The sequence below is a fragment of the Eleutherodactylus coqui genome, chromosome 8, assembly GCF_035609145.1.
Source record: "Eleutherodactylus coqui strain aEleCoq1 chromosome 8, aEleCoq1.hap1, whole genome shotgun sequence".
Taxonomy (NCBI): domain Eukaryota; kingdom Metazoa; phylum Chordata; class Amphibia; order Anura; family Eleutherodactylidae; genus Eleutherodactylus; species Eleutherodactylus coqui.
The window spans coordinates 117,400,748-117,414,097 of NC_089844.1; the positions used below are offsets into that span (position 1 = coordinate 117,400,748).

At 46.6% G+C, this 13,350-nt stretch overlaps 1 protein-coding gene across 1 annotated transcript in view; it reads right to left on the reverse strand.

Moving 5' to 3' along the window:
- VWA3A (von Willebrand factor A domain containing 3A) overlaps positions 1-12,866 on the reverse strand; it is a 74,316-nt gene extending 61,450 nt beyond the window's left edge. Inside the window, exons 1-2 of the mRNA XM_066576283.1 lie at positions 12,796-12,866; positions 4,861-4,934 (exon numbers count right to left, since the gene is read on the reverse strand). Of these exons, the coding sequence (XP_066432380.1) occupies positions 4,861-4,925 (65 nt within the window). The 5' untranslated portion in view covers positions 4,926-4,934; positions 12,796-12,866. The remainder of the gene's footprint in view (positions 1-4,860; positions 4,935-12,795) is intronic.
- Positions 12,867-13,350: the final 484 nt, after the last annotated feature.

A 13,350-nucleotide genomic window follows, 5' to 3' on the forward strand; every position in this document is an offset into this window, starting at 1 on the left:
TCTCCTTTTTATTGCATTGCAAGGCACGAACTTGCGATTTTCGTACAATGTGTTTTTAGCAATAGAAAGTCCTATTGATTTTTGCGCAAAAAAAAAATGGGGAAAATCGCGCTAAAAAAAATGAGAAAAATCGCAAGTGACAGTGATGTTTTTGTGAGAAAAAAAAAACCCAACGCTGACACACAAGAATTGTGGGAAAAAAAGGTCACGATTTTGCTGTGGTTTTCTTGTGGTGATATCACAATGGCCCCTTAAACAGAACAGAAACGGAATACCTTCCGTTTGTATCTGCCACCCATAGAGTACAAGTTAAAAAAAAAAAAAAAAAAAAAGTACACTCTGTCCCGCTTACATTTTTTTTGTGGACAGGAAAAAAAAAAGTCCTGCAGGTCAGTCTTTTTTGCCACGATTTTCAAGCGCAGTTTGCTCTATCTTCACTTGTTTAAGCTATCTTTAATGCACCTCATCACCCATTGCAATGATAGCTGCATTAAAAAAAAAAAACACTGTACAATGCATTTGAAAACACTGGTCAGTAAACAAAATAGCATTTTTAAACGCGGCGTTTTACTGACGGTGTGTGGAAATCCAGCATATTATTTTAAATGGCTATATTCACATATGCAATGAAAAAAAAATTGCATGAACAGTCAGAGCAAAAGTCGTAGCACGTCCTATTTTGTTGCAATTATCAGACAAAAATTGCCCACTCAAACCAGAAAAAGGACTGCACTCATATATGATTGCAATTCATTTTTATTGCATGTAACCATGGTAACCAATGCGTGTTTTTCTTTTTGTACGTGCATTAAAAAAATTAAAAATATCAGATGAAAGGGGTTGTGGAAAAATTAGCGTAAACACATAAAATTCACCTTTAAAAATATAATAGGTGTCCATTTCAGCTTCTTTGGATGCATTTAGACTTTTGGCTGCTGCAATTATAGTCAACACTAAAGTGCCAAAAAAATCATTAGTGAAGCGCAGTTGTGTTCTGGGTAATTGATGCGATGGCAGGTCGAGCAGTTCAAAGCATCTACTGAGAGTACTCACACTGGAAATGTGCAGCTCAATATTACAAATGTGATGACTTCAATGCTCAACCCACAAACATGGGTGTAGAATAGTCGCATCGATCGCGGATCAATATATCAGCTGCACTTGGAGGATGGAAAGAGATCCGCGGCTCAGGACGCCCTTTATACTTTGGGACAGCACATTTGTAAGCACAAACTTGGAAGTACACTTCTCATAGCAAGCCTGTGGCACACGCTAGGAAAGAGCAGCTTGAGATAACAGTTCCATTAATTCTAATTAAATTTTATTAATGAAATTCATTATGAGTCATTTTGAGAAGAGCTTCTGCCATTTATCTTCATCAGGGATGGCTGCCTGGATGTTTTTTTTAGCTCTGCACAGTGACACGGCTATGCTGCATGGTCTAATAACAATGGGAGGTAGTCTGAAATCCGCCTCCGGTCTCATCTAAAGATCTGACTGCTGCTCTGTCTTTCCCCATGCTTTGCACTGCAGCACTGCTTGTTAACATTGTTTGCTATGTATAAGCTGAACAAGAAGTCAGAGCCTGTAGTCCTGGTTTACACTAGAACTATACACTGAATTGCCACTTTATTAGAGGCCCCATCCAGTAGCGTGTATGACCCCCATTGGCCGTTAGAACTGCAGCAATTCATTGCGGCGTCCATCACGGGTATCAGAGGACACAGGTGTGCCAAGAAAGCATTCCCCACACCGTTAGGGTGCCTTCACACTGGCGAGGAAATCGCACAATTTCTCAGCGCTGCGAGAAATCGCACAATTATGAAGCCAATGGTTTCCGATGGCTCCATGCTCATTTGCGACGTTTTAAGGCTTGCGATGCAGTGTTACAACAAAATCGCAGCATGTCCATTCTTTTTGGGGTCTCGCCCATTTTTTTCCAATGGGGCCAGCAGCAGCAGCGCTAGCCCTATTGAAATCAATGGGAGAGCATTGCTGTGACAATGGCAGGGAACTCTTCACAACAAGGATTTTTGAGAGGGGGAGGGGGGGTTGAAATATAAGCCCCACCCCGAAAATAGTCCATAACTGTAGAAGAAATAAACTAAAAAATAAGAATACATCACCTTCGTAGCGCTGTCATCTCCGGCGTGTCTTCTAGCAGGTCCCCGACACTCTTCTTCTGCTCCTCTTGAAGCAGGTGGGGAGATGAAAATCCCCACCTCCTGAAGCGCTAGCTTTGATTGGCTGAGCACTGTGACCAATCAGAGGCAGCGCTCAGCATTGAATGACAGCTCAGCGCTGCCTCTGATTGGTAACAGCGCTCAGTCAATCAGAGCAGCGCTTCAGGAGGCGGGGATTTTCAATCCCCAACCAGAAGAGAAGCAGAAGAAGAGTGCCAGGGACCTGCCAGTAGACACGCCGGAGATGACAGCGCTACTAAGGTGATGTATTTTTATTTTTTATTTTTTCTACAGTTATGGACTATTTTCAGGGTAGGGCTTATATTTTAAGCCCCCTCTCCTGAAAATCCTCGTCGCGGAGAGTTCCCTGACACTGCTGTCACAGTAGTGGCAGAGGATCGCGATCGTGTGCCATTGATTTCAATGGGGCTGGCACTGCTGCTGCCGGCCCCATTGAAATCAATGGGAGAAGTACACTCTCTCCAGCTGTGGCTGTCACAGCCACGGCAGGAGATTCTTTCAGCCGTGCTGGGATAGGAGGCTGTTTTCCCGCGGAAACGCCTTGCATCCAGGGCTTCTGGAGGATTGCAAGAGCCATATCGGGGTTTCAATTACATTTAGATATTGCTCTCGCCAATGTGCAGGAACCGTTACTCCAACAGCCTGACCTGCTGACATCTGATACAAAGGGTTCATCGATTCATACTGCTTATTCCAAATTCTGCCCTCCCATCAGCATGGTGCAACAGAAATCTGGATTCATCTGACCAGGTGAAGTTTTTCAACTGCTCAGTGATCACATTTTTGCACTCTTTAACCCACTGAAGTCTTGCCTTCCTGTTTCACTTAGACAGCAGTGACACTTAAACTAGTGGCCTAAGGTTTTATCCCATCCGTACTAAGGAACGGGTAGTAGTTGTGCATTTGGACACATTAGGCCTCATGTCCGTTGGCAGATCGGATTATGCTTGCGGGAACCTAAAGTTGAATCCAACCCTGCCCTTGGCCGAGGACATTGCGGGACTCCTACTTACCCGTCCAGGTCCTCTATCTTCTTCACTGAGGATGTGTGCGGCAGCACCGCTCCACATGCGCAGTGGAGTTTTTTTCTTATTTAAACTCCTGCTTTCCTGCGGAATCTGTGGCCCATCTGCAATTAAAATCAACGGGAAACGTCGTGCGGGATCCGCACTGAAATGAAGCATGCTGCGATTTTTTTTCCTCCCAGACCACATGGTCTGCAAATCAAATCCGTATGCTTTTTATTTCATTTTCGGATGTCCATGCTTCCCTATGGACAGGTGCCCCGTGTGGATTCCACAAATCAAACCTGCCCGTAGACATTGGGCCTTAGGGCTCATTCAGACGACCGTATATTGGCCGGGTATTCACGCCGGCCGATATATGGCGTCCCTCTCTGCAGAGGGAGGAGGCTGGAAGAGCCGGGAGCAGTGTTCTGAGCTCCCACCCCCTCTCTGCCTCCTCTCCGCCCCTCTGCACTATTTGCAATGAGAGGAGGCGGGACGGGTGGGGCTAAGTTCCAGGAATTAGCTCCGCCCCATCCCACCTCTCCTCATTGAAAATAGTGCAGGGGGGTGGAGAGGAGGCAGAGAGGAGGCAGGGAGCTCAAACTACTGCTCCCGTCTCTTCCAGCCTCCTCCCCCTGCAGAGAGGGACGCCGTATATCGGCCGGGGTGAATACGCGGCCGATATACGGTCGTCTGAATGCGCCCTTAGTTGGAGAACCAGAGCTGTATCCAGTTGCAGTTTGCTTGACTAAGGGTGACTACCCACTACAGTTTTTTTTCACTGCGAAATCCGCAGCGTTTTTTTTTTTTCTGAAGGGGTATATGGGACTTGTAATGTTAAAATCGTGATCGCGCAAAATTCGCGATTTCGCGGTAAATTGCGATGTTGCGCGATCGCGATTTTAACATTACAAGTCCCATAGACCCCTGCAGACAAAAAACCCGCTGCGAATTCCGCAGCGAAAAAAAACTGTACTGGGTAGTCACCTTAAGGCTGGCTCCACACAGGTGAGAAAGCCTCGCCCCCTATCTCTCCAAATATGGGGACATATCTAAAAGATCCCTTGTAGCTCCGGCCCGCTCTCTCCTGACTATGGGGGATTCCACAGCTCTTTTACAATCTTTCCCCATTGACTTCAATGGGGCCAGCACTGCTGCCGCCGGCCCCATTGAAGACAATGGAAAATATCGCAGATTTTTTTTTATCGCAACTTGGAGTGAGTAAAAATGTCGCAAATGAGAATAAAACCATTGAAAATTATTGGTTTCAAAATCATGCGTTTTCACTCACTCTCGCATCGCAGGAAAATTTATCGCCAGTGTGGAAGAGCCCTAAAAAGGAACATTATGATCACTACTACACTGTGTTATGCCCAGGACCGGAGGTAATAATACATAACAAACACATGAGTATAAAGAAAAAACGTTCATGTCTACAATTTCCACCTGGAAAGTTCTTTTTCTGTCTATCGCAGACCCATTTAGGTATTCCAATTTGATCATGTGATCCTAAGTCTAAAAAGAAACAAAATACGGATTTGCCCATACCTATCTGACCAAAGCAGCAGTTCATTAAAGGGCTGGAATGACATATTTCACAATGTAAATTATGCAAGTCCCAAAATTATAGAAAGGGACAAAATACTTACTAATATGTTTTGAAGAACTGCTCATTCTCCAGAATAAGCGCCATGTTGTCTATATGTGAATCCATTGGTCATACCTGCAGAGAGGAGGATACAAACCATAAATATGTGTCCTAGGACATTTAGTTATCACTAGCTACAAACATTTCCAAAGACAGTTTGTTATACAGGTTTACCCACGATAGTTACACTAATACTGGGAGCCCAACTGTTATCATTGAGATTCCAAAAAGCCTTAGAGAGACCATAGTCAGAGCTAAATTATAGGGAAGACACAAAGTGGCAGGGCATGTGGCCTTGGGCATCCACCTATGGGACCCAGAGGGCACCTTTTCTTCCTGATCGGCATGTGTGTGGGCTTCTTTTAAAGAAGGATACCAGAGTGGCTGTCTCCATAACGCCACAGACTGAAGTGAAGAATCACCCACATGCGTAGCCACTAGAGATGAGCGAGCATACTCGTCCGAGCTTGATGCTCGTTCGAGTATTAGGGTGCTCGAGGTGCTCGTTACTCGAGACGAGCACTGTCCATTGAATTCAATGGAGCCGGCAATACAGCCGGCTCCATTGAAAGCAATGGGCTGCCGGCTAGCGCGGGATGAATTTTCGGGAATGGCTTAAAAATATAAGCCCTTACCTGAAAATCATCCTAAAATGTGTAAAAAGTAAAAAAAATATATATACTCACCTTGTCCCGGCAGAACGATGTTAGCCCATTGAATTTAATGGAGCCGGCAATACAGCCGGCTCCATTGAAAGCAATGGGCTGCCGGCGATCGCACAATGAATTTTCGGGAAGGGCTTAAATATATAAGCCCTTCCCTGCAATTCATCCAGAAATGTGTAAAAAAAAAAAAAATATGTATACTCACCTAGTCCCGGCAGACGGAGTTCAGCTGCGGTCAGCTGGCAGTTCTCCTGAAATGCTCTCTGTAGTATTCAGCAGCCGGGGATTTAAAATCCCCGCCTGCTGAATGAGCTGCCTCTGATTGGTCACAGCCTGACCAATCAGAGGCAGATCTCACTCACACCCATTCATGAATTCATGAATGGGTGAGGGAGTGCTGCCTCTGATTGGCTCAGCGCAGCTCTCAGCTTAATGACAGCAGTTCAGCACCACAGTGCAGGGGACAGCCGGAGAAGACGTGGCTGTGCCCCAGCAGCTGAAGGGAGGTGAGTATCTATTTTTTTTGTTTTTTAAATCACTTTTAATTCATTTCCAGGGAATGGCTTATATGTAAAGCCCTTCCCTGAAAAAGAATTCAGGTGTGCCAGCAGACCATTGTCTTCAATGGAGTCGCCGGCAGCAGCAGCGGCTCCATTGAAGAGAGTGCCTGCATTTTTATTCTTTTTTACACTAAAATCTTTCTTTTTCAGGTAAGGGCTTATATTTTTAAGCCCTTCCCGAAAATTCATCCCGCGCTCGCCGGCAGCCCATTGCTTTCAATGGAGCCGGCTGTATTGCCGGCTCCATTGAATTCAATGGGCTAACATCGTTCTTCTCTGCCACAGCTCTTATAGCTGTGGCAGAGGAGAACAATCGTTATGCTGACAGTGGGGGGGGGGGGGTCTCACTCTTGCCACTATTGTGGCTTAATAGTGGGACCTGAGAACTTGAGATGCAGTCCAACATGTAGCCCCTCGCCTGCCCTATCCATTTCTGTGTTTTTTACATGACTTTAGTGATTTGCTAAGATTTTCACAAATGGAAACCTTAGCGGAGCACCAGTCATATACAAAAATGCTCGAGTCACCCATTAACTTCAATGGGGTTCGTTACTCGAAACGAACACTCGAGCATCACTGAAAGTTCGACTCGAGTAACGAGCACTCGAGCATTTTGGTGCTCGCTCATCTCTAGTAGCCACCTCTCCTAGATTTGGACCCTTTTCATTTTACAACGGCAATGATTAGGCAAACCATTGCATTTTCAAACACTTGATCAATGACCAATGTAAAGTTAACTAGAGATCAAACGATAAAATGCTTGTTTGCTGAATTTTTACAAAGGTGCAAAAATGATCATTTGGCCGTGGTACGTACAGTTGTGTAAACAGGGAATATACAGAACCACTGGCAAAAATGTAAACTGGAGTGGACTAATGATTGCCTGAACAACTATTGCAGTCAGTAAAAGGAAAACTAAGAATTGGTTGACTTGCTATACTTTTGATTGGCACTCGTTGCAGGCAAGAATCCGCCCACGTGAAAGGAATAGTCCTGGCTGCCCTGCTTGCAAAAGCACATCTCCTGACCAGGTACTTTGCTGAGGATTGCAACACAGTCCTGTTGAAGACACTCGGACCGTCACACTATTCCAGCACAGCGCTAGGTTGGGAGTAGCAATGCTTTAGAAACTGAAGGGACTGCTGCGTTGTACTGCATTTTTCTAGGCACAGGTTCCAGAGGTCGGACGCCAACAAATCAGACATAGACCGTGTTCTCACCACTACAGCAAACCCCACATACTAAATTGTATAAACAAGGTGTCATTCACTTCACACGAGTGTACAGGTATACAGGTGTCGTATAGATATGTACTATAGCTATAACTATCCTTATATACACTCATTGTCAAAACAATCCCTCACTAGAAGGAGCTGTCAGAATGGGAGGAAGATTTCTCTGTGTGATTGGAACATTGGTATAAGTGATTACATATCAGAGCAAAAGGAGAATTTATTGTGGAAAGCTGACCCCTTGTAGGGAGCCTCTAGTACCCTGTTGTACCGCCTCTAGCTTGGATACAAGATGTGATACGGGCAGGAATGGAGGCTCTAGTACCCTGTTGTACCGCCTCTAGCTTGGATACAAGATGTGATATGGGCGGGCATGGAGGCTCTAGTACCCTGTTATACCGCCTCCAGCTAGGATATGATACGGGCGGGTATAGAGGCTCTAGTACCCTGTTGTACCGCCTCTAGCTTGGATGCAAGATGTGATATGGGCGGGCATGGAGGCTCTAGTACCCTGTTATACCGCCTCCAGCTAGGATATGATACGGGCGGGTATAGAGGCTCTAGTACCCTGTTGTACCGCCTCTAGCTTGGATACAAGATGTGATATAGGCAGGCCTGGAGGTTCTAGTACCCTGTTGTACCGCCTCTAGCTTGGATACAAGATGTGATACGGGAGGGCATGGAGGCTCTAGTACCCTGTTGTACCGCCTCTAGCTTGGATACAAGATGTGATACGGGCAGGAATGGAGGCTCTAGTACCCTGTTGTACCGCCTCTAGCTTGGATGCAAGATGTGATATGGGCGGGCATGGAGGCTCTAGTACCCTGTTATACCGCCTCCAGCTAGGATATGATACGGGCGGGTATAGAGGCTCTAGTACCCTGTTGTACCGCCTCTAGCTTGGATGCAAGATGTGATATGGGCGGGCATGGAGGCTCTAGTACCCTGTTATACCGCCTCCAGCTAGGATATGATACGGGCGGGTATAGAGGCTCTAGTACCCTGTTGTACCGCCTCTAGCTTGGATACAAGATGTGATATAGGCAGGCCTGGAGGTTCTAGTACCCTGTTGTACCGCCTCTAGCGTGGATACAAGATGTGATATGGGAGAGCATGGAGGCTCTAGTACCCTGTTGTACCGACTCTAGTTTGGATACAAGATGTAATACAGGCAGGCATGGAGGCTCTAGGACCCTGTTGTACCACCTCTAGCTTGGATACAAGATGTGATACGGGCAGGCATGGAGGCTCTAGCACCCTGTTGTACCACCTCTAGCTTGGATACAAGATGTGATACAGGCAGGCATGGAGGCTCTAGTACCCTGTTGTACCACCTCTAGCTTGGATACAAGATCTGATACAGGCAGGCATGGAGGCTCTAGTACCCTGTTGTACCGCCTCTAGCTTGGATACAAGATGTGATACAGACGGGCATGGAGGCTCTAGTACCCTGTTGTATCGCCTCTAGCTTGGATACAAGATCTGATACAGGCAGGCATGGAGGCTCTAGTACCCTGTTGTACCGCCTCTAGCTTGGATACAAGATGTGATACAGACGGGCATGGAGGCTCTAGTACCCTGTTGTATCGCCTCTAGCTTGGATACAAGATGTGATACAGGCAGGCATGGAGGCTCTAGTACCCTGTTGTATCGCCTCTAGCTTGGATACAAGATGTGATACTGGCAGGCATGAAGGCTCTAGTACCCTGTTGGGCTGTCTCTAGCTTGGATACAAGATGTGATACGGGTGGGTATGGAGGCTCTAGTACCCTGTTGTACCGCCTCTAGCTTGGAAAGAGAGTATTCTGATAAATAGCTTATAAGGTGGGAGTAGACCAGGCGTTCTAATAGTTTGGAGATGAAGAGGAGATTAGAAATGGATCGGTAGTTGGCAGCATCAGTCAAGTCAAAAGTTGGTTTCTTTTGCCGCGGGAATATGATTAAGTGTTTGAATGAGGAGGGGAAGACGCTGGAGGTCAGAGAAAGATTGAAGGTGGTGGTGACGTGGGAGAGGGTCACTAGCGCAGGTGGTGGGTCGAGTAGAGAAAGGCAATCTAGAGACTTCTTTCTCTGTCGTTGGTCTGAGTACAGAGTAAGAAGGAGCTACATGCAGTACTGACAAGAGTAGGGTCGCGGCTAGTCTGGGATTGGGAGGTCATTACCTGCCGGATGTCGTTGATTTTCTTTTTGAAGTAAGCAGCCAGCTCTTCAGCACTGAGATCCGTCACTGCAATTTTGGGCTGACAAGGGAGTGAAAAGTGGCAAAGAGTCGTTTAGGGTTGTGAGATAGTAGGGAGACGAGAGAGGTGAAGTAGACTTGTTTGGCGTGGTGGAGGGCTAGGTTGTAGGTTCTGAGCATGAGTTTGAAGCAGAGAAAGTCTGCGGACTTTGAGACTTCCTCCACAGCCGTTCAGCACATCTAGAGCACCGCCGGTTGAAGTGCATTTAAGGTGTGAGCCAGGGTTGCCGCGGTCTGCACTGGATGGCTTGAGTCACGGGGGGGGGGTGCCGCTTCATCCAGGGCATGTTTGAGAGCGGTGTCGTAATGTGCGGCAGCCAGGTTGGGGCAGGAGAGGAGAGAGATAGGGGACAGAGAAGTCTATTTTCACGTCTTAATCATCAATCTGTGTTTTTTTTTTGCTTTTTTTTTCATTGCCGTGTTCCAAAAACCATAACCTTTTTATTTTTTGTAGACAAAGCCATATGTAGGCATATGTAAGTTTAATGTTTGTTTAATGGCACCACTTGGGGGTACACATAATGCATTGTCTGAGTTAAAAAAAAACTAAACGCCATTTGAATACACCCATTTAGATGAATGGGTCCTATTTCAGTCCGATTTTCGGAAATCAGGCAGAAAACTCGTCCATATGCATGTGCCCTTTATGTGAACATGGTAGAATCCGACAAGGAATTTTAAGTGCTGATTCTACCTACAAAACCACTCCAGAAATCTGTGGCTATTTTGCTGTAGTTTCTGCTGCAGATCTGCATGCAGATTATGCCCTATCTATGGGCGATACACGTGTGCAGAATTTCACCATGTTTCTGCGCAGATTTCCGTAAAGAAGTGTCATGTGACTTCTTTACGCAAAAATGCAGCACAATTCCAGGCACGGATTTTTCTCATTGACAGGCCCAAATCTGCGTGTGGATCTGCGGTAAAAAGCCCAGCAGGATCGCCGTTGATTTCTGTAGCAGTTTTACTAGTGCAATCTGTACGGAAAATTCCACCGCGGATTCAGTCGTGTGAACATAGCCTTAGGGGCAGTCTCATGCGGACGGATTGTAATCGAGTAATCCACAATCGCCATCTGCGTGGAGGATCTGCTGTAAAATGTGGGGCATTGAAAGACAAGAACTTTCAATATTTCCTTCACATTCACCGATATGAATTACGTATTCCATGAGCAGAAGAAAAATCAAAGCATGCTCTATTTTGCTGTGGACTTCATATGGACGGCCTGTATGTAATTAATATAGCGTATAGGCTGCGGATACTTGTGTCATCGCTAAGCGACGGAGCGGGAAATATAGTTAATGAAAAATGCCACAATACAGAAAAAGCAGCTATTGGGGGTCACCGGCCAGGCTCACAGCCGAAATCAGCTGCGGGCCTCCCGCATGTGGAATCCGACCACGCCTTAGGCCCAATGTGCACGGGTGGATTTTTATTATAAATACCATGCGTGTATCCCGCGTGAGAGATCCGCACCTCTTGTCGCACATAGGGATGCATTAGCATCCGCACGGCAATTTAAAGCATGCCGATGGGATTTCCCCCCCCCCCCCCAACGTGCGGGAAGAAATCGCAGGATACTCCATTTGCCTGCAGATCCCGCAGGGACGGCCTCCATTGAAGTCAATGAAAGCCATCCAATGTGCGGCACACCCGCAGCTGTGCCACGGATCCGCGGGAGAGCAGGACATTCAAAAACATCTTATGAATTTGGGGCAAATGAATGGAAAACAGCAATTCTGGGATAAATAATATACTATTTTTGTAGTTTGGTGCTTGCTGATACCTATGTGTATTTATTCCTTACGGGCGCCAGCACACGGCTGGGTCGTTTCGAGAATTCTCGCCGCGGGATGCGACCTGTGCCCCGGTATTGAGCCTATACTCACCCGTCCAGCGTCTTCTCTCACTATACTGCAATGTCCCAGCTGGTGCGCAGCGCATAGCCGGCGCGTCACCAGCGATATTTCTGTGCAGGCCTCTGCGAGGCTCACACAGAAATGGGACATGCTGCGATTAGTTTACCGTGTGAGTTTTCATGCAGTCAAATCGCGCCTGTCTGCATAGGGTTGCATTATCTAATGCAATTCTATGGCAGTGGGTGGAAATTGTGCAGGAAATCCCACCGCTGAATTTCCGCCCGTGTGCTGGAGGCCTAAAAAAACGGGTTTTTGTGGGAAATTATTTTTAATCTGGATCTTATTAAAACTATACTTTACGCATTTTTTGGTCCCTCAAGGGGACTTGTGAATTCCTTGGACCGCCAAAAACACGAACAAAACAGTCCTAGATTGTATCAAACCAAATTTTCATTGGAGAAAAAAAAAAAGACAAAACCTCCTTCGGCCACATGATGCGCGCCAATTCATTATAAAGCGGATAACGCTTGGAGCGGTCAGCGGCAAAAGAACAGTGCGGCCACCAAAGAACGCGCAGGCTTGCTACTATCATGCCCAGCACCAACTAAAGTGTCTGAGAGTCGGCCATGACTAGACGGGTAAAGATAGATTGCATAGAAGGGTGCTGATGGGTGCCAGGGTAAACCGGCTCCACCTGCCAACATGCCACAGACGCCCGAATAATGCAAAATGTACCACATGCTGCTATTTCCAGTGAGATGGGGGTGTGGGATAGGCGGACTGGTGGGATTAGTGCGCCAGCGCTGCTTTATAGTGCCAGTCTGGCAGTGCCCTCAGGATACCACCCACCCGATGCCACCATACTAATACTCATTAAATGTGGGTGACAACGGGTATTTGCAGTGAAGTAAACCGTTTAATATACATGTCAACCATATTGACTTTCTCTTGGGGACACAGTTTCCCTCCATTACAAGTTGGCGCACAGGAAGAAGAGACCAGTCATAGTCACACACACAAGAAGCAGCTTGGGGACATGTAGAAGTGTAGCATTAAGCAGCTCTGCTTCTGTCTACAATAGCCATTATCAACACCTTCGGCTTCATGTGTGAAAACTGAAAGGAAAAGTGTCTGTCCACAGCAGCCAATCAGAGCTCAGCTCTCATAGTCTAACCTGCAAGGCGAGAATGAGACCTGACCTCTAATTGGTTGATGCGGGAAACAACGTGACCGTTTCTCTGAAGCAGTTTCCACACACGAGAACCAATTGTATACCATGTTCTACTCTGTATAGAAGAAATACTAGGTGTAGTTAAATAAACCTCACCACCCCAGAGACCAGCATCACCTCGGCGTCTTAATGGAGATTAATGACATTTACCTGTACAGTTCGCTTCAGCAATTACCACGGAAGGTCCCCGTTCCAGCCAACTTCCTGCACCGAGATGTTACTGCGTCTCTATAGCAACGGTACCTCCCATTCATCCGGCGGGGGGGGGGTGCATTAGATTTAATAGGGAGATGTATTTAATGTGAAGGAAACTCCTCGTTAATATAATTAGTTGTAACAGAACGGTGTATAAATTACTGTGGATTACATTTGTAAGGCACTGGGACAGGGGGTGGTTGTGAGGTGACTTGGTACAGTCCGTTTCTAGGCAGAAAACTACTTGAAGTGAATGGAGCGGCGTAGTACCCGCTCAGACAGTGCGGTCATCGGGACGCGTTACATGGGCGCCGTGCAGGCTGCACTACACTGCAGGGACCCCAAACTATCACTAAATGATCACTAACCATTTAACCCCTTAATGGCTGTAAAGGCGCAATGATTTTGGGGGGGATTTTCATCTCCACTTGTCAAAAGCCATCACTTTTTTATTTTTCCTCGCCCAAGTAAAGGCGGCTTAGGTTGGGTTCACACTGGGCGGATGGAAAT